Below are 22,188 nucleotides of genomic sequence, written 5' to 3'. Positions count from 1 at the left end.
CTGTAGCTGTTGAGATCTGTTCCTATACAGCTCTGATCTAGACTTCAGTCTCTTGAATTGGGGCATGACCCCACAAGACATCATATGGTGAGTACAGGGGTTATTAATAATTTGTCGGCTGTAAAATGTTTCTGAGCCTGCAATAGCCAAATTCATTTAAAAAGATGAATCATGAAGAGCCTATGGTCTTTCTGGCAGTGCAAGGAAGGAATTCACTGCAGTGTTGGTGTTAAACAGACATTGCACGTCATTGGTGATCATGCTAGACAATGCCTGAAGCACCTTAGCTCAGAAACTATTATGCTACGCATTGTGATGCTTTATTATTAATAATCTTATAGAATGACTTATGAGAACAAAGGCTTTTAACATTTCCCTACTATCATTCCTCCAAATGTAACTGTCAAATATCTTTGGATGGTACCATGTTAGAATGTTTGATATTTGAGAATTGCCATTTGAGCCGGTGACTTGAGTGTCATAGGAAATCACTAAATGCATTTGGATTGAGATTCAGAAAGACTGAGGATCAATTTCTGAAATGGCCCTTATTGTTCTTCTGCCATTTGGTACAAAATACACAAAATGGGATTGATGACTAAACAACCAAACTGCTGATCAACTCCCAAAAATACTGAATATGTTCTACATCTGCATTATCAAAATTTCAGCCAATATTTTACTTTCTTTGAAAATCAGCAAGCACACTCATGTTTGTGTGTAAATCTGCTTTTGTCTTTAATTAAAGCTAAAAAATAATGCATATACAAATTTATAGATTTAAATAAATTTGTGATTTATTACCATGAAATGTTTGATTGATACTACTGTATATTCATATATGCATAAAAATTACAAGTAAGAAGTGGTTATGAGTAGAAAAGGTTTAGGTCCAGGTGACCTTGACTGGCTTGACTTTGATTGCCTTGAGGTCTGGGACTTCATAGTCAACTCATCCTATCACATTCTGTCTGTGCTTAGGAGGTCTCCCTACTTAGTTTTTCAGGTTAAGATCAACTTACTCATGAAACTCTCTTGACAAGCATCAGGATCCCAAGTGATGACTCATGTAAACATCCCCTTCCCTGCCCTGTGTGTGCTTCTGCTCCTCACATTCTTACTCTTGTGCACTCGTTCTCAGTCCTAAGGAGGTTCTGTGCCTTGAGCAAAGCATAGTATTTTATACTTAGTGGTTACACTGCTCATTCAGGTATGTCCTACTGCCCTGATATAGCCCTACTGTGTGCCTTCATGTTTCCATTAAGCCTCAAAAATGGGAGTTTGTTTTAGAGGGCTTGAATGGACTTCAAACTTCTTGCATTATATCAGAAGCTAAGCACGTGTCTAGAACTCATCACAGCCTTCTTGCAACGATGATTAGAATTGAGGTCATAATAACACTACTTATCTTTAGAGAGTTTTATAAGAAATTATTAATAGTTTAGCTTAAGTAGAAGATATTCATTCTTGAAAACTAATTAATATGAAAAATTCACTTTAAATGCCTGAACCAATAGTTTTTATAACATTATAGACATTAGATATTTTGTCTCATTTTGTATATATGGTAATACACACCCAGGAGGAGAACAAGATATATTTAGCCTGTAAAATGCTGAATTCTCAGAATATATCACACTAAGCAAGATATACATGTCCACATGCACTCTCATAAAAGTACAGATCGTAAAAGTACAGATGAAAATATAAAGGTCATTTAGATATAACTGACAGCCCACAGACTTATTTTTACACTGACACCCAGTAAAGACAGTTTTTGTTTCTACTAAAAATGTTATTTTTCTATTTAATTTCCTAGAAACATACTAATAGCCAGAAAGCAACAGCAAATTTGCTCTCATGTATCCACACCTTACAGACCTATCTTGGAAAGACAGTATTCCTTTCTCTTCAACGGGCAAACATGTCTAGAAGAGAAGACAGTACAATCCTTGGATACTGCTTTCAATTCTATCCTTGTCTAATCTTGCTCACTTGTGAGCTCTTTCCCAACTTAGTCCAGTGATGTGTGCACATACAGCTAGCCTGGTCTATCTACTATGACACCAGTTTCAAACTACAAATTCAAGGCTGTCTCTTGAATTTATAGCCGTGATGTCAGTGTAACAATTTGAAAAGGATGTGGCCAATGGAATCACATAAATTACAGTTCAACACAAGACTGTCAATTCTTCAGCTATGTGATCTCTGCTAGTTGTGAAACTTCTCGTTTGTACCAGCACTTGTAGCATAAGATACAAGAAACAACATCTCCTCAAACCCCTGCACAGCTCAGGAGCCCTCAGAGTGCAGAGTACCAACTGTAGAAACATACACATATCTAATGCTGAACAGTTGTGGTAATTATCATTTTATATGCTTACAAATGTAGGTTACAGCTCACCATAAGCATAAGATTTTAGACTTTTCAATTAATAGCATTGTTTATTCAATTAATCAAATGTAGGTTACAGCTCACCATAAGCATAAGATTTTAGACTTTTCAATTAATAGCACTGTTTTATTCTACAATGAGAAGAAGTAAACCTTCATAAGGCCACAACAAGATAGACATTGGCTTCTGGATAATTTATTATGTGTTTATGCTATAATAAGTTACTACTCAAACTTGTAATATCTCAAAAGTGTCAAAAATGATGAAATATTCTCCTCTAAATTTACCTTAATAGTAACCCTGACAAGGGGAAAGAATATAGTTTATCAAAACTATTTGATAATGCCACTGGAATTACCTTCTAATCTTTAAATAACAGAAAATGTATTAGATCCCATTCTAGAATCAGAGGTGGATTAATTCAGCCACAATAATTATATTTCATAGAAAAAAACTATGACACAAATGGCCTAAGAAAAATGTAGCATTCATAGTTTTCTAATATTCTAAAATCTGTGACTGCTAACTCCATATTATCTTGTAGGCATTATCTGCAGGCAGCACTGCAAGGCTATGTGAGAGCTTTTGACACACGGGATGTCTATCCTCAATGTATGTGTATAGCACACACTAGAATTTAATGGGAACATGGAGAAGGGGAAATAAAAAAGCATTAATACTTCCAATTCTTTAAATAATTAATCAGACTCTTTGTAATCACAAATCTTTGGAGCAAAAAAATGGGATGAAAGCAGGTGTTCTTTGAAAAATTCAAACATGTCCCCTCAGTTGGGAATTGTCAGTATCATGGCTTATAATCTTCCACAAAATCCCCTTAAAGTTGATCGACTCAACTTTTAAATCAGAAAACTGAAACGTGGTGCCCCTTAGTAACCCTCAGACACACACTGCGACTGTCTGCCAAATGGGGAAAAAATCAGCTGCTTCAAGAGGTACACTGAGCAGACTGAACACTTGTGCCTTTCAAATCAGTTCAAGCGTTAAAGCCCTGGTACAGTCCAATACACTACGACAAACCTATAAGCACAGCATCCAGAACCCAGCACGTAGGCACGTGCCCATCAGCCCAAAGTGTCACAGGGGCACATAAGCAAAATGTAGAACATACTGTGTGACGAGTACGTCGATGCAGCTGTATTTCACCAAAGAAATCAGACCAAGACACACCGCGACAAAATTAAATATGGTAACGGAGCACTAAAACCAGAGAGCTGATAAAGGAGAAATATTTCAAAATGAGAATTAGAGATGAAAAGCATAGAGCCCAGTTAAAATTAAAATATACGTAATTTAAAATGTATTCAAACTAGAGCCTTAAAAATGTTATGAATACCCAAATTTATAGTTGATATCAATTAATAATGTTTTTATAGAGGTACCATAATTATATCATCCTGTAGTTATGGGTATATATTTTCATTAATATACTGGTATTCCTGAGACTGCCTAGGTCTCCCTAAAAACTAATTTATGCCATTAAATGTTCTTCCAATGAAAAGACTCTGTTGTTGGGTTTGAAATTATTTTTATAACTGACACTTCATTAAATAGTCCATGAGAAAAATTACGGCGCTGGATGTACATCTAAATCATGTGGCAACATCATGACAAGAATAATCCCTGAGAGGAGAGTGACAAGCAGAGAGAACAAAACCTTTACTGCAAAATGATGTCAAGAGGAAGGGTTGATCAACTAGGGGTCTAAGACTACACACAGTAGGTCTTGCTGTCAGCTTACAAGTCTGAAATGATAGGAAAGGCTGATTAACTAAGGCTCTTTTTTTTAAAAAGAACTGGTTATTTAATTTATTTACACTTCAAACGTTATCCCCTTTCCATGTTTCCCCTCCAGAACCCCCTGCTTCTATGAGGGTGCTCCTCCACTCACGTACCCACTCCCACCTCCCCATCCTGGCGTTCAACCAAGGGCCTCCCCTCCCACTGATGCCCAAGAAGGCCATCCTCTGCTACATATGCAGCTGGAGCCATGGGTCCCTCCATGTGTACTCTTTGGTTGGTGGTTTAGTCCTTAGAAACTCTGGGGTGTCTGGTTACTTGGCATTGTTGTTCTTTCTATGGGTTATAATTATAAGACTACACACAGTAGGTCTCTATTAACTTACAAGTCGGTCGGCATTCTCTCTGAAGTCTGAAGTGTCACAACTCCATGAAGTGTTAAGATTATTTAATGGAATGGGAAACAAAGGAAGATGACGGTCAGTTATGAGAAAGGCAGAATATGAAACAGCCGCAGAGAAATCAAATGAGCACTAAATTATTCTAAGCAACTGTGTGGGTAGAAAATCAAGGAGAACAGACTAATAGCAATAGACTGAGTAATTAATCTGAAGTTATTAGTTCAAATTCATTTTAGTCGAAGAACCTAAACTTAATTACCGCACCAAACATTACTGTATGTTCATAAATCAAGGTGTCAGTTCCACAAAGGAAGACGTGTATCTTTGTTCCTTGGTTTGTATGTTGTTGACTCCCTCCCTGAAATCACATAGTCCACAAGCAGAGTTTAGCAGCATTTACCTCTAACACCACACAGCAAATTATCTTCCCAGGAGGAACTTGGCAAGTCTTTGCAAAACTAGTAAGACATATTGAAAAGGCTAAACATTGGGAGAGCCAACACTTCCTGGGAATCAAAAGCAGCCCATAAAGATGGGGATTTGAGAGTGCCGTGGAGTCTACTTTCCTTTTTAGTCCTCCAGAAACTCACGTGGTTCTCTGAAAATGATAATTCAATCATTTTGAAGTTCTAGGCAGCCATTAAAATGAAGCACTGGTAGAAGAGTAAGTCTCTGCTAACACTTTTGTTGTCACCATAACAAATGCATGAGAGAAACGGTTTAAAAGGAAGATTCATTCGGCTCACTGGGTTTCGGAGGGTCTAGACCATAGCCTGCTCTCCATTACTCAATAATTACAGTGATATGAATATGTGGCCAAGGAAGCCGCTCAGCTAGTGGCAGCTCAGAAAAAGTGAGGGAGACTGGACCACCAGGCACAAGGAACGCACAACGAAGGCAGGCCCCTGTGACCTGATTTCCCACCAGACTCCCCCTCCTCCAGGCACTGCAGCTCCAAGCTCATCCTTAGATAACCCACTAATGAAGCTAATGCCCTCCCAATCCAATCACCTCTCGTTAGCGCCACCAGCTGGGCACACGGTGCATGAGCATCTCGGAGGGGAGGCTTACTCATCAAACTACAGCTCGCAGCAATGATGATAACTGAAAAAAATTAATGTTCAGAACAATGAATATATTACATCTTCCCTTTCCCATTAAAAACTAAAGAGCCAGAGAAAGAAACTAAATCAGAGATTTCTGACATTTCAGAGGAACTGGAAAGAGAGAAGAGTCTTAGTTTTCTTACAAAAAAAAAATTAAAAAGTGTTATTGGGAGGAAAATCCTAAAGTCAGATGGATTACAGAAATAGGAATATCTTTCACTCTGTATTTGTATGCTTTATATATTATTTTCAACCTACTCTACTCAGTATTTAAATTTTATTGAAATAAATTTAAGACAAATGAATTTTTAAAACAAAACTTTAATCCAAAAGCAGAACTGTCATGCTGTGAACATGATTTTTTTTTCCTTCTGCAATGCAATGTCTCAGACATCCAGTCTCAAGTTCTCCTCCCATTTCGGGGCCTTGAGCTGACTGGAGAACCCACAGGCACCTGCCATCACGGTCAGCCGTAAGATGATCATTTACACAATATTTGCTTTACCGAGAAGTGAGGTTTGATTCAAGTAAATGCATGCAGACAGTAAAAGATACTGTTCATTGTGGGTTGGAACCCATTCCTTACTAGCCAGAGAACTTGTTCAAGGTACATGGGCCTCAATTTTCTCTGTACAAGTGCTCCCAGAGAATGTCAAAGCCATACACGATGTCTTCCCACCTTCTTTCTCCATTCTGTTCTTGCATTTTCAACGCTCCAGTCTGTGTCTCCGGCTGGGCTTACCGTGCCCTCTAGCTGATTCTCGGCTACTTGTGCGTGCTCATTTGACCAATTTTCTCCTTTGTTCCCTGTGCGACTCATACTTTGTCTTCTCAGTACAGCCCACCTTGGCTCCCTACACAGAGCTGTGTACCACTCCCCATCTGCCTGACTGTCTCTGTGTATGTGTCTGCCTGCCTGCCTGCCTGTCTGTCTGTCTCTCTTTCTGTCAGTCTTCACCTCTGTCTTTCTCTGTCTCTATCTCTGTTTCTCTCTGTGTGTCTGTGTGTCTCTGTCTTTCTCTGTCTCTCTCTTCCCCCACCCCTGCCCCCACCCCCTCTCTCAGCCTTCCTGGGTCTTTTGAAGCTTATTTACCTTGTTCATAATCTAGAAAATAAGGTCGGGATGTGGTTCTAACATTTGCTGAAACAGCAACTGGTGGAAGAACGGCTGGGCGTGCGATGCTCCTGACTGTTTGCTGAGTACATGAATAAGGAGTAGAACTTGGTGTGCCCTGAGTAGACATCCTCCTGTGTTCTGGTAATCCCTGAAGCATTCGTCACTCAGACTAGCTCATCTCAAGTACCTAACCTCTGGGAATACTCTCCTCTTCAAACCTAACACCCAGGTGACACGTTCACCTTCCCCAATCTACTACTGCATGCCTACATTGTCACTTCTGTGACCAACTCTCTGTCTTCTCGATCTTAAGTTCATCCTCTTCGTTTCTTCTTTGGCCCTTTCATTAAGATTCATCTCACATGATCAGCAGCTATAACAAAATCCCATAAGACCCTGTCCTCAAGCATTGGGCCGCTAAGGCATCTTCCTGCACTAGAGCCATTAAGAAAAACATCTGCGTGATACTCTCCACTCAGAACTCATCAAAGCTTTCTATGACCCAGCGGACTGATTTTCTATACCGGCTGCTCATTAACATCAGCCAGAAGGATTTCTCACAATCTTACGCTTTTTTTCCAGTCCACACTGTTCCACGAAATTCTAAGACTTGCTCACACATCGTCTACAGACCCATCTTAACTTCTGAGTTTGATGTATAAATGCTTTATAACGCGATTCTGCTACAACTTCAAATTCACACTTTTTGTACCTTAGATATGCTTAATGCAAACACACAATTTGATACTGCTCAGCCTTTAATGCTCTCTCCTATCTGCCAAGTGTCCTGTATGGTACTAAAGGTTTGAGGGATGCACAGCATTTTCCAGTTCGATGGAGCATTTCCTTCCTTTATTTAAAATAAAGTATCACGTAGTCTCCACCTCCAGAGAAGTCAGTACAGTGTTGAGCAAAGGAATGTTTGTTAGTGACAAGCAGATGACATCAAATTTACATCGAAAGAGCTATAAATCTATAAAGTTACCATTTCTGCAATTTATCATACAAGTCGCTCTAATGCCTTTTGTCTTTAAAGCACCAAAGTCCAATGCAATAAGTCAATATAACAGCAGCAAAATAATGGGAATCAGCATTCAAGTGTTTTAGAACTCGGTTATTATATACCACTCAGATACAGTCATTAGGAAGAGCTATAACTCTTCAAGTACTGAATGTGTGAAAATAGTTCTAAGAACGCCTGAAAATCCACTTTGGTGTTCTTTTTAAAGCAATATTTGAGCAAGTCATTAGATGAGATGCCATGAGGCTGTAAGTGATATTTTTATATTATTGTCTTAACGTCTGGGGACTTTGCTGTTTTAAACAAATGGATGACAATTATATGGAAGTTTTTGTTAGTCTCTACGATTGCAGGAAAAGGGAAGAAAATGGAGAATAACTCAATGTTGGCTGGATATTTAAATATGAGAGTTAACTTAAAATCAATACACTAGAGAATTGGCGAGATACCTCCCTTGGTAAAGTACTTCTGTGCAAACCTGAAGGCATGGGCTCCACCCCAGAACAAACAGGAACGTGTGCTGTGCATATATTCTAGTGGGTACTTTGGTGTCAACACCGTATCCACCTTAGTTACCCAGGCTATTTCAAATGATACTCATGCTGCAGGCATCCCCTGTAAGAGACTCTGATATATTGGACCAGCTATTGGTTCCAATATCATAACTATTTTCAAAGTCCCTCAGAGAATCCCACTGTGCAGTAGAAATAAAGAACCACTACCCCGGGGCTGGAGAGAGAGTGCATCAGTTAGGATTACATACTGCTCTTACAATAGACCCAAATCTGTCTCCTGTCATGTCGGGTGGTTTATATAAATCACCTACAAGTCTAGCTCCAGGGGATCTGATGCTTTCTTCTGGCATCTACACTCACACAGATGAATACAAAAATCAATCAATTGATCAATCAATCAATAAATAAACTGAATCCCCTACTATAGCAGAGCAGACCTTTCAAAGACCCATTATAACTGACCTTTCCAACTGACATTATCCTCTTGGGGTAATTACCTATGGGGCATAAGGCATATAAACACTGCCATTTTGGATATTAGAAAGAATTAACATGAACACATGGCTGGTTGTGTGCTGGGCAAGATTCTAAAGACCTTCAATTTATTGACCCTTTTTATTCCCCACAATGGCTCTGTAAAATTGGCACTGTTTTATGGCATTTTCCTTCCTCAAAAACATCTAACAGTACTAGCGACTACTCTGAAATGCTTCTAAACACATTGAGCCATTTAGTCTTCCCAGAAGTGCCCTGTAAATAGAAATTATTGTAATGTCATTCAGTAGACGAGGAAATGAAAGTCAGAGAAGCAAGAGACACAATAACTTGTCCACCGCCATAGAGCTCGTGAATGGCAAACTAACAATTGGAACGGGGGTAGTTCTGATCTAGGAGTAATTTGCAATTGGTAGTGGACAACAGAAATGAAGGGCATTAATAGAGAACAAAGTTACTAAATGATACCTTTGGTGAACTAAGAAATGCCCCAGCTAATAAAACTAAATAAGAATGACACCATCTTGATGATAACATGGATTACCACAGTTAGACTCAACTGGAGATTCCATGGTGCAGAGTGGAAATAATATCAAGAGACATATCTGAGGGAACCCGATTCTGTCAGACTTGAAGGCAAGAGGTGAGCTAGAAGCCAGAGTCCTCTTCCTGGTCCTTGCCATAAGATGAGAAAGGTGGGCTCATGACACACTGTAAAGGGGGCTCTACGGGCAAGTGAAAGAAGCTGGCTATATGAGCAGAACACTTTAAATGTGCTTTAACAGATGTATTTTCAGGATACATTAAATACCCTCATTTCATTAAGAATTCATCTTGATGTTCTCAGATTTTTACCTCATTAAATACAGCTTTTATTTGTAAGTGTATATCCTCCTATATCTCTATTTATGTTTGCAAAATTTACCTCAAAAATTAAATTATTACTTATGAAAAGAGACATTTCTAACCATCAGCTCACGGTTATGTAATGGTGGTTTAATGCTAGGCCCAGTTGTTTGGAATTCCATTCAACCTCATCATCTAAGCTCCTCAAATAGGATGGCTGCCCTGTCCTAGAGGTGGCCAAGTGTGACTTCTGAAACGGTCCCCTAACCTTCCTTTGATTAGCTAAGTCACAGTCTCTCAACCAAAACCACGATAACTGTCCATTCAGCTTTTAACAACAACAAGACGCAAACATGTCAAGCTATCAGTTTGCCAGCCCAATAGATGTGAGACAGTTCTATTTAGCCACAGATTAATCTCTGAAGAACATTTCTCATTTCAAAATAAAATCCAGCAATACACCAAACACTTTTGCACTCGATGACAACTGTTGTCTCTATAGGGAATTTCATGCACAGGATTGCCCTTCTGCCTTCCAGCCCTGGTGTCTATTGAGGGAAGTTACACGAAACACCCAAGCACACCTGCTACCTTCTATTAGCTGAGGTACTAGGAATGTGGTCTGATATACCTCCACACTCCCTTCTCTCCCTTGCTTCTTTTTATTAGGTCTTAATGTTCAGAACTATTATTTAATGTTCAGAAAATAAGAGCCAATATGCATTTTATAGTCATTGCCATATTTTTCTGAAGTTTCATTTACTTTGATTACTTTGAACTTCAATAGTTATTTCTCTTATGTGTGCATATTTAGGCCATCTCTCAGTGACATAGGAGGTTTTATAAGTAAATAAGCTCCCGATAAAAATTAGTGAAACAAAAAGAGATGGTAAAACAAGTCTTCAGATACTATTGAACACAACAAGTGAAGAATGCCGCTGTCAAAATTAGAATCAGTAAATAAAGACCTGAGAATCTCAAAACAATTAAGAAATCAATTTCATTGTCTGTTAGGCTCCAGACGGTGCCCGTTGGGTTTTAAAGAATAAATCATGTTTATTCAGTTAATTCATAAACGTGTAGCGCACTTACTGAACTGTTAATATCCACTACGGAAAAACATTAAACACACATGAGGCCTGGTACTGGGCTCGGACCAGCGTGTTTCTTAAGAGGTTAAATTAGAACCACACTGGGCCTGTGAGGCCCAGCAGCTCTTCAATCCCCACCTCCCTCGACTGCTTTTGGTATTTGGCAACATCAAATAATGGCTCGCACGTCTCGGTGATTTCTGTATATGCACCAATTACATCCCTTGAACAAAACATCCCTTTAAAAGCTATACCATTTTACAAAAGAAACGTGGCATACATACACTTCAACGTCTGGTGCATGCCCTTGGATTTTGAATACTTGCTAAGTAGAAAAACAGCTGAACTAACGTTTCTCAGGGAACACACTGTTTCAGACAACAAGACAATGAAAGTAGAACCAGAAATTGACTTGATTTTTTTTTCAAGAAACTTGAATATTTGTGACTTATTACGGAAGAAAAGCATTTAAACCTCACAGGTGGTGGGTGTCCTGTTAGCATTCTGTTTGTTTCCAGTTGTCTGGAGGCATCTCTCAAACTTGGTAGCATCTTCACCTGTTGGAAAGCATCTTTTCAGAAGACATACATTGTCTCAGGTGACAAGGGACCAGTTAGCCGTGGAAATGCCTGAAGCTTGCAGAGCACCGACATCTGCACTGTGTTTCCCATAACTTTAGGAGGTGACTTTTAACTTCGGGAGGTGATTTTATTTTATTTTATTTTTGCACAATGGAGAAAAGAGTGCTGCAGCAAGAGAATCACAGAGACAGTTCAGGGTGGTTTCATTTGACAAATGGGACAGGGAGCAAAGCAGATGTGAGAAGTTTGCAGTCCAAAAACAAACAAACAACAACAGCAACAGTGACAACAAAAACTTCTGAAAGACTGAATTCTAGATATGTTAAAAAAAAAACATTGTCTCAGCCTCTACTGCACCTATTCATTAGTTCTAGGGGACAACAAGCATTCTGATAACAGAGCATGGGGATGGCTCCACAGCTAAGGTGCTTGCTGTGCAATCATGAGGTGCTGAGTTCAGGTCCCCAGACCCAAACCAAAAGTCACACACGGCAGCCTGTTCTATAACCCCAGTGTTCAGAGCTGGAATACAGGCCTGAAAGGTGAACTTTTGGCTCAGCTTGAGTTCCTGCCTCAAGCAGCTGCATTGGCGAACATCTGGGGGGGACGCCAAAAATCAACCTCTGGACTCCACACAGGGACACACAAATGAGGGCCGGCATACACATGTGCACACACCTGTACACACTCGTGCATGTACCAGTAAAGAGAGAGGGAAGGGGGGAAAGGAAGACAAAATTGACTGTGAAGTAAAAGGGGAGGTAGAGGAGGAGGAAGAAATGAAAGTTCACAAAGACCAGGAAAGACGCTAAGGAGCATCTTAGAAGAAGGCAGCAGCCTGGTGGGAATGGCTGAGAGACTTTAAAGCTAAAAGATACTATGAAGACCTTAACATAGTCCAATGCCACAGCTCTCTGGTGATACTTAAAAGCCCAAGAACAACTCACGAAACACATCCTTTTGTAAAATAAATTTTGCTACAGTGTTCGTAGCCATTTAATAGGCCAAAAGTGAACACCAGACTTCTCACACTAAGTTAGCCATGAAAAGAGTCAAATAAAATTCTGTTCAATCATGGGAGATGGTTCAGTAAAGCCACAGAAAAATATTTTTAACCAATGTAAAACTGGCTTCTGAAACAACATGTAGTTAAATCATGTGTCTTCCCATTGGCTTTAATTTACTACAAAAATCAAACCGAGGAAAACTAACCGTCTTCAACTGATCATTAGTGATCAAAGGTAGAACTCACGGGGTGAGAATAATTAATGAAGTTGAAATTATTTTAATGCTTAAGTGTAAGTGGTAATACTAAATAAAAAAACTCAATACTGCTAACAAACTAAACATGAATGTATCAATAGGCTAATTTACAATAAAAATAGGAGTATACCATGATACACAGTGGGATTTCTAAAAGGGTTTAATTCTTCTTTCTAAGAGACTGGAACATTTTCTGGACCTCAGAGCCAGAGTGAATAATATACCTTAAAGCTATGTAAGACTGCTAGCCCACTGTGCCCTCGAGCTGTTTAACTTGCTTTGGTTAGAACCTACACTACCCGCCTTAGGTTACCCATGTTAACAATCTTTACAACCTAAGATAACGTATTGCTATAATCTGAAATTATGAACTCTTCCACGCCCCTGGCTCAGGTAATGTGTGTGAACATCATTTGCTGAAGGCAGCAAAAACAGAAGCTGTGAATAACTTCCTCAAGTTGACATTAATGTAGCCATTATGGACACTGGTGGATAAGCAATGATGCTTGTTATCGGGATCGGCTGGGTTCAGTTAGAGCCAGTGACGTAATCCCTTGTAGAACTCCTGACAGAGATTTGTGAAGCAGCCGTTCTCGACCTGTGGGTGTGACCCCCTCAGGGTTTAAAATCTGATCTGATATCCTGCATATCAGATATCTATATTCTAATTCATAACAGTAGCAAAATTAGAGTTACAAAGTGGCAATGAAAATAGTCTTGTTGGGGGGTTGTTACAATGTGAGGAACTTGGTTAAAGGGTCACAGCATCAGGAAAGTTTGTCCTTCTTCCTGTGGTGCTCTTTGTGTTTCTCAATAAAGGCAGAGTGAAGCCCTTTGTGAGGGACAGACACATCCACCAGACAAACACAGATACAGACAATGACTCAGATTCACACTCATACAACAGACAGACAGAAGACAGAGGAACAGGAAGCATCAAGTGTTGATGAAATCTACTCTTGCTCTTGATTGATCTACTCCAGGGGGAATTATTTTATTTCTTTCCTTAATGTGACATCCATGCATGACAGGTGACTCAGAGTTAATTACAACTAAGTGTAATCTTCACAACCAAGTATTTAAAAATACCAATTTTATTCTTGCTGCCAAAATTCATTTTATGGAAAGGGATCTCCTAAAATGTGTAGCCCAAGGCTTGTTTCCCTCAAAATAAAATCTTTTTTTTTTTATCAGCTTGAGCAAGGCATATAAAATAAATTCCCATGGAAATCCTGGTATCTGATGATACATGAAGAGAACTGAAAACTGCCTACACTGAAGGAAAGAGAAAACAAGACTAAAAGCACAAAACTTTAAAACCCCCATTGCTAAGGCAATGTTGATGGTCTCCTAAAATGCCAGAAATCCAGAGCAGTCAAGTTAGCATTCCACTAGACATCTGACCTTAGCCAGCAAGAGGGGCTGATCAGTTCCAGCACAGACAGTGTACAACAGAATCACCTGAGGGGTGTGTGTGTGTGTGTGTGTGTGTGTGTGTGTGTGTGTGTGTGTGTGTACAGCAGCAACCTGGGAAGTGGTTCAGTATTAACAACTTGGAAAATGGATGTCTCAGTCCCAAGTCGGAAAGTATTGATCGATATTCTCCAATGGCATTCAGCATTTTGTGTACCTCGAAAGACAAGCAAGTGGGAGAGTAGATGGGGAGAGGAGAAGAAGTCACCTGCAAACAGACTGTCAGCATCTGATTGCTAGGCACTGAAGTTACACATTAGTGTCTCAGAGTCCCAAGGATATATGTAGCAAGAGAAGGTTCTGGCTGCCTTAAGAGATGAGTTCCTCAAAACCAAGCAGATTGCCTACCAGAGACCACTTGAGCTGTTTGGGGTTTGGGGGCAGTCACACATAAATTGCTATAGCATTTCCAGAGATGTTTCTACGTAAATGTAGGTTTTTGTTTTACTAAAGAGTTTTGCTGTAATTTTATTTTTTTCAGTGAGAGAGAGAGAGAGAGAGAGAGAGAGAGAGAGAGAGAGGAGAGGAGAGGAGAGGAGAGGAGAGGAGAAGAGAAGAGAAGAGAAGAGAAGAGAAGAGAAGAGAAGAGAAGAGAAGAGAAGAGTTGAGTTTGTGGGAACGGGAAAGCACTAACCTCCTTTCCCATTGAGACTGACCCAGGAAACAGCACAGAACTCTTGAAGTGAATCTAGGCATTGCTTGAGTCACTTTTCAATAAGTAGGTATAGTCTAACCTGTTTAGGATTCTTAAACAGTGCAGATTAAAATAATCTATTCCACACATTCTCCTTTAATTTGGTTACATTATAATGCAATTTAGAAGCACTCTGGGTTTCACGGTCAGTTTACTCTCATTGGGTTCTTGGTATTTCTAAAATAAAACAATACAGCTTTCTCACACTTTGTCAAAAATCATTAAAGCATGTAACATGTAACTGAAGGTTTTAATTTTTAGTTTGACTCTTTTGATAATGAAGAATCAACACTATCAATGACTGCTAGGTGAGCAAAGTTTAAGAATCCATGTCATATAGTTCCTGACTGAATACCACTAGGCACCATGCACAGCACGGAGACGATGGTTGACAACCCCGACAGAAACTCAACACTGTCTGAGGGCCTTGAAGCTGCTCAGGGTGTCGTTTACACTCTGCACTTCAGGAGACTTTATTTTGTTCCAATGCTAGAACCAGACGTTGTTTTGTGTAGACTCTGAAGTCTTTGACGGACAAGTGTCATTCCAAATTTAAACATACTGCAAAGGTTATAGGAAATATCACCAAGGTAAAGCCCACAAGAGAGCTTGTGCATCCCTTGAGGACGTTTTCTTGTCATGGAACATGAACAGATAAAGCACAAGGTAAAGACTGGACGTTTGTAGCTGAATCAATGAGAATGTGGGAGACAAAAGATATGTTTACTAGAACTCTCTATTTAACTGAAGGCAATTAATTATCAAGAACTCCACATTTCCCTTTTGCATCCACTCATCCTTTCAAAATTGCTGAAGCTTATCCTCAGGTGAAATTAGCTGAATGCATTATTGTTTGTTTCCCAGATACTTTTATATTAGAGACAAATCTTTTTTTCATTGAGTTCAGTGAAGTTGCCTTTTGTGAAAAGTTGTAATACTTTGTTGCTAATCTTCTTCTAAATACTGTTGTTTTGTTTTACGTTTAGGATCCAGTCTGGCTATATAGCTCAAGCTAACCTCGTCAGGCTTGCAAGTGTTAGAATTACCAGAATGAATTACCAAAGCTATAGGACAGCTCTATAAAATAAAAATTGCTACTTTATTATTGAAAGCCATTAGTTGTATAATCATCTCAATGTGCCTAATTCGGATCCCAAATACATAATTATCATAAGTTTTTCTGTGTGTAATAATTATTTAAAATACCTCAATGAATTGTATCACAAGACATTTTTAAAAAACTAAATAGATATTACACCCCGAAAGAAAAATAGTGAAAGGAACCATGTAACTTTGAGAAACAATCAGTTCACATGAAATGTATTTTCCTTAAATGTATCCTACCTACTTAACTTATGAAACTTTTGGAAATACAGAAGTTAAAATGCACTGGGTCCACTAGGAAGGTAAAATAAAATTAAACTCAAAAAAACCCCTGCAAATCAAACTTCATTAAAATTGCAATGTATTATTTAAGCATCAAATCAATTGTTACTAAAATTATCTTTCAGGAAAACTATTTTAAAGGACAATTCATTTGATTTCAAAGCCAAATTCTAAAGGGAAAAAACAATTCCACTAAACTAATGGCCACAATGTCATAACAGTCCATAACTTTCCCTAGTTAAATAATTCTGGCTTGTGATAAATTGTCACAAAAACAGACATAAACAAAGTCTAGAGAACAACAGTCACGTGACAGCCTCAGGCATTTCCCCAGATTACTTTCATTCTCTTAAATAAAGCTGTAAAGTGCTGGAAATGAACCTATCGTGAATGCCATCTTGCTGACCCTCCCCTAAGCGCTCAGTTCCCACTTGAATGTTCTCAAGAACCCCACATGTTAGCCATGTGAAAACAGAGAGTTGTTATCGTGTGAAGAAAAACAGGTCAACAAATAATAATAATTACATGGAAGGAACTACAGTTGGCCTTCTTATTAGAGAGAGCAAATGAATACGCATGCCTACAAACTCCAAAAAGACAAATTAAGTGAGTTGGGGGACTTGTTTCCAGTGGCAGAGATGTAACCAAAAGTTTGCCTAAAGTTAAGATTCATGCTAACAACAAAAGCTCAGCGAGGCGTTGGGTCTAATAAGGAAGATGCATCCTGCAGTAGCGTCCAAATCCACAGAAGTCAGCTACCGTGATTTTTAAGAAAATAAAGATAAGTAAATGACAGATAGGATTGTAGCCCAGGATGATGCAGAGTAACGCGCACCTGTAATACAAGAATATCTCATCGCACCTTAAGGCTTACCTCATAAGACCAGACACACTGCGTCCCACCGAAGCGCCGAACACACCTTCCAACTTCCACGTCCTCGTGAGTTGTGTACATTTCTCTGAGGCATTCGCCAATGTGAGGCACCATACGCCTGAGAACCTCTCTGCTGAAGATCATCCCAGGTCCTCCCATGCAGAAGTTCTCCCCCGGCTCCAGCCCCAGCTTTCCAAGTTCTTCAGTATTCCCCAGGCCCGTCTGTCCCAGGTAGAGAGGCTTGCTGCTATTTAGGGATCTTAGAAATTCTTCTAACTTATCACCTGAAAGGAGAAAGCCAAGAGTCACCTCCGGTCCTCATTTCACAGGCAATTACCATGGTCAATGGAGTGAAAGAACTTCCGCCATTTCTCTTAACCTCCTCGAACACCTTATACTAGTGGGAAGAAGGAGAAACAATTCTCCTTTCTGTCACCTTTTTTTTTCCTCTTTTGTATTAATTATTTTATCTATTTACGTTTCAAATGCTGCCTTCCCTGCTTTCCCGGTCCCATAGTAAAATTATGGGTATTCTTAAACCTTGACACAATTTAACGAATCTGTCATCCAATTTCAGCAGAGGTGAGATAAACATAGGGAAAATAAAGACCGTTTGTCAGTCCATTTGAAGTAATAAAGATTCCCACAACATACTATCAAATGCTAATACTTAGTATTTCTCTGGCAATCTGTGGTCACTAATAAATAATGTCCTTTGTGTGTATTTTTGTGTTTACGTCCTTATGTGTGGGGATACAACAGCACATTCAGGCACACGGAAGAAAGAGTTCAACCCTAGGTGTTCTCCCTCTGGTTCCAATCACTTTGGGTTTAAAGACTGTGCTTCTAGCTGGCCTGGGTGCATATTTTGGAGAGTGTCTTTCTCACTTGCCTGGAGCTCAGCAAGGAGACTGGACTGGCAGACCAGAGAGCTCCAAAGAGTGTTCCGCCATATGTATTCTGCTTTTCTTCTTGTCATGGTTTGGGGGATGCAATTCTGGTCCTAGTGCCTGCAAGGCAGGCAGTTTTACCCATTAAGCTATCTCCATAGCTCCAATATCCAATGATTTTTTTATATATATAATTGACTTGGTTGGGTGTTTCTCATTAATTAAACTCCAGTCATATACAAACTACATTATTTAGGAAGTGATTTAAATGAAACCTCATCTTGACACTGAACTTAGAAAGGCATTGTTTTAGAGAAAAAAAAATCATGAACATTACAATCAAAATAATGACCTGTACTGACTTGTAAGTTGTAAGTTGACCAAAAGAAGGAATTTAAGATAAAATCCTGTAGCTATAAAAGTTCAAAGCATTTGATATTCTATATAGCAATGCATCAGAATAAGTTGTCACCCTCTAAAATATTCTCAGTCAGCCTTGGTACTCTCATTTTTGATCAACAGGGTGTGTGGCCACTGTCTCCATCCCTTGTCTCACCCGCTAGATGTCAACAAGAATTTTTTTTAAAAGAAAACCTGAATTCTTAATAGAAATGCATGTTCATTTTCATAGAAACAGAATGTGGCATTTCAAAGATTTGAGGGGCAATATACTCCAATCATTAAAGCAAATGGCCGGAGTAGACCCTATTAATGAACACCAAGAAGTACAACCTCTTTGCCAGGAATTTTTTTGTGATGAGAAATAGAAGATAATTACCCTGAAGTCTGGGTTCCTCAAGGCAACAAGCAGAAGGCAATACCTCTGAAAAACACCTTTTCTTTGACTCTACCATAAATGCCACATCTGAGGAAAGAAGTCATAATAGACTTGTTTGCACTTAACTATCAAAATCTCTCCTTACAAATGGCACCACAGAGATCTATCTGCTTCTCCCCCTTAAACTCAGAGCAACTCTGTTAACAGGACATCAACTGCTTGCCCTTGTATTACGTGAAGGGTGTTAACCTTGATCATGACAAAGTCATAGATCTTCCAGTAGTCAGCACCTGCTGAGAAGAGACTGCGCTCCTCAGAATAAGAACTAGGGCGCATGGACAACAGGATTGCTCCTCCAGGACAAGCCTATTTCTTTCTTTGCAATCCTTTCCCATCTTTTCCACTGTCTGAACCAAAAAGTTGACTCCTGTGCTCTAAGGAACTTTGAGCTATTGTGCTCTGAAATCTTCTGACCAGAACTGCTGACCATCTGGATAAAAAGATACCCCTTTCTATTAACACTGGCAAAGTTTCCTCATGCGGTGGCTGTATGGTGTGGTCTGGGTAATTCTAGAATCTGTTCAAACGCTGCAGCTACCAAGATCAACTGGAAAGCTCCTACTGTTAGCATGTGTGATGCAGCTTGCAGGTACTAGAGTCTGTATAAATCCAATACACTGTCAAGTCCCTCTTCTTCACCTGACCTTTGGGGAGTAGCACCCATTGTCGCTGGGTTTTACTAAAGTGTGACAGAGAATGGGGAATAGCTGAGTGCTAGGCTGAAAGGAACAGCACACTGGGCTGGTGGGTGTATTCAAGGTCTCCGGGTGGAGCAAGTTTCTAAAAGCCACGGAATGTTCAAACAAGGGCCGGGAACAGTAAACGATGTCTATCCTCAACTGCAGCTGTCCTAAAACTGCTCCAGACTAAGCTGAGACAAAGGAGCAGGGTAGTAACGCAACAAGGTAAACCACCCAGCCCTGCTCGAGCCAGCATCTTGCTTGCATCTTGCTAGCCTCCAGCCAGGACACGCCCCTCTGGACAGATTTGGGAAACTATCACCTACCGCGAGCTTGGGGGGAGGGGCGGGAATGGCTTTTTGGGTTAGCTCTGAGGTCCCTTTCTTCACTTTCTGAGTAGAGACCTGAGCCAGATGGAATGAACAGCTGCAAGAGCGAGGAAAGTGAGTAAAGCTGAGCAGGTATGAGGAGGGTCGAGACTGCAGGAGAGGAGGTGCAGGCGAAAATGATGGGCGGATGCGAGGGGTGGGGATCGCGGGTCAGGGGGTTGCAGAAGCCCAGAGCAGGTGCTGACTGAAAGGCGGTGGAGGAGGTGGGTAGGGGTTGGGGTTGACAGCAGAGAAAGGAATTGGGAGGTGGGCAGAGGAGGACAGCTAACACTGGGAGGTCACCTTTGATGTAGACATCGTCGTCGGCGCGCATGAACCACTCATACTTGTCTAGATAGTGGTCGTGCATGTACTTGATCATCATGAAGGACTTTTTCTGGGGAGGGTAGGAATCGTCGACCCCCGGCAGCGCGATGACAGGCAAAGGTGGCGGAGGCTGGCCGAGCGCAGCACTAGGAGGCTGCTGACTGGAAAAGAACTCCACGCGGCCAGGGATGAAGCGCGCCCAGGTCCGGTGCGCGGCCAGCGCGCGACTGCCCAGGTACTTCTGTGCGGTCATCACACCCACGTACAGGAAGTCCCCGGGTCCGGAGGTCGGGGCAGCGGCGCCCCCGTCCCCGCTGCCGTTCTGGCTACTCCTCGGTCGGCCACCCTTCCGAGGGCCAGCCGCGCCCCCATCCTCCTCCTCCGGTTCCCCTTTGGCAGCCGGAGCGCCGGGAAGCGCCGTCGCACCTTCGGGCTTGTGTCCTCGCCTCCTCTGCGGCAACGGAGCCGGCTGCTGCCAGGGGCTGCTCCTCAAACTGGGACCTCCGGGCGCCACCTCCGGCCGCAGAGGACCGGGGAGTTGGTGGCTGGCAGGGGGCGGCGACTGCTGGAGCCGCGGCTGGGACTGGGGCTGGGGGAGCAGCTGCTGCGCGTCCGCGCGGGGCCCGGTAGCTGAGCGACCGTAGTAGGAGCAGAGACTGGAGCCGCGTCGCCTCTTCTCGCTCAGCTCGGCCACCCGGGGGGCGATGAGCCAGGACGCGGCGGTGAAACCCAGGACCAACCCCAGCGCCACGCTCACCCACGGGCGGCGGGAGCGCACCGCCATCGTAGCAGCTCAGAGCACGGAGGCAGAGTGGGCGGTGTGGGCGCTGTCGCGGGTTCCCTAGGCTGGCTGTCGCCCCGGCTGGGTCTCCGCGCCCCTAACCCGGGGCCGTGGAACGCAGCCTGCGCGCGGACGCCGGCTGGCTCTCCTCACACCGAGCTGCGCTGCAGCTCCCGGCGAGGTGGCCGCTCTGCTCCGCGCTAGGGCTCCCGCCGAGGGTCGGGAGTGAAACTTCGGCAGCGGCGGAGGCGGAGGCGGCGGCGGCCGCTAGAGGAGCTGCAGGAGGAGGAGCGGCGGCAGCAACGCGTCCGCTTCTCCGCTGCCACCCTGTCACAGGCGCGCCTGATCCCTCCTCCTCCCGAAGCCTCCGCCCTCGCTCCCCGCCTCCCTCCCGCCCGCTGCCGGGCTCGGGACCAGCCCGAAGGAGGAGCCACCCGTGTCGTGGCTGCCAGGCGTGGGGAAGCGCGAGCCGCGGTATTTCCCCATCACCCGCCCTTGGACACCCCCCAGCCTGCGCCTGGGTCGGCCATCCTCCTCTCCGGAAGGAAACGACGCCTGTGCGGCCACCTCCGGCTTCCAGCGCGGCCGTCCCCTGGTCTCCCCTCCTCTGGCTCCACTCTGGGTCCCGTCCCGCCCCCACCCCCGCCCTAGAGACACCGCTTCCCGGGCCCCGGCTGCGCTCCTCCCGGATTCTCTGCACCGCTGGGTTTTTCCAGGGAACTCGGACGCCTGAGCCCCCAGAAAGCTCGCACTGCTGTGGGTGGGCTCCCCTCCCCCAGCCCCGGGTTCGTAGCGTCCTAGAGTGACCCTCTCCCACCGCTTTTCACCTGGGGTCTGAAGAGCCACTTTGGCGGTTTTGGTTCTTAGTGGCTACTCTTACTGTTTGCCACTGTGGCGCGCCCTCTCTCTCCACTCATTGCCAGGAAACCAACGGTCAGCCCCAGCCTAGCTGCCCTACCTGCATCTTTCTTACCCTCCCTCCCCTGGTCAGAGCATCAGCTACTCTTGGAGTCTCCTGAGAAAAATCTGAGATTGGAAATATGCTCTTCGAAGGCTGGGAAAGGGGAAGGCAAATGGGGACCCGGAGGTGTTCAACCCCCAAAGAACTTGCAAAGATTATCCTCCACCTGTTGACTTGGGAAGTGTGGGGCTGCCTAAGCGTCCCTTCCTCCACTCTTCTGGTAGTCTCTTGTGTGGAAATAAGAAGCATGAATCATTTTCTGTCTGGGAAGAAGACTAAGTAGGACCAGCAAATGATTACAAAATTCGAACAAACCAGAAAGCCTCA

At 42.4% G+C, this 22,188-nt stretch overlaps 1 protein-coding gene across 1 annotated transcript in view; it reads right to left on the bottom strand.

Annotated features, from left to right (window-relative positions):
• Chsy3 (chondroitin sulfate synthase 3) overlaps positions 1-21,022 on the bottom strand; it is a 262,501-nt gene extending 241,479 nt beyond the window's left edge. The window contains 2 exon segments of the mRNA NM_001432417.1: positions 17,017-17,300; positions 20,096-21,022. Of these exon segments, the coding sequence (NP_001419346.1) occupies positions 17,017-17,300; positions 20,096-20,903 (1,092 nt within the window). The 5' untranslated portion in view covers positions 20,904-21,022.
• Positions 21,023-22,188: the final 1,166 nt, after the last annotated feature.

Source organism: Rattus norvegicus, chromosome 18 (genome assembly GCF_021556685.1).
Source record: "Rattus norvegicus strain SHRSP/BbbUtx chromosome 18, alternate assembly SHRSP_T2T, whole genome shotgun sequence".
NCBI lineage: Eukaryota > Metazoa > Chordata > Mammalia > Rodentia > Muridae > Rattus > Rattus norvegicus.
Note: the sequence above shows the minus strand (reverse complement) of the source record. Positions and strands in the feature narration are given on the sequence as shown.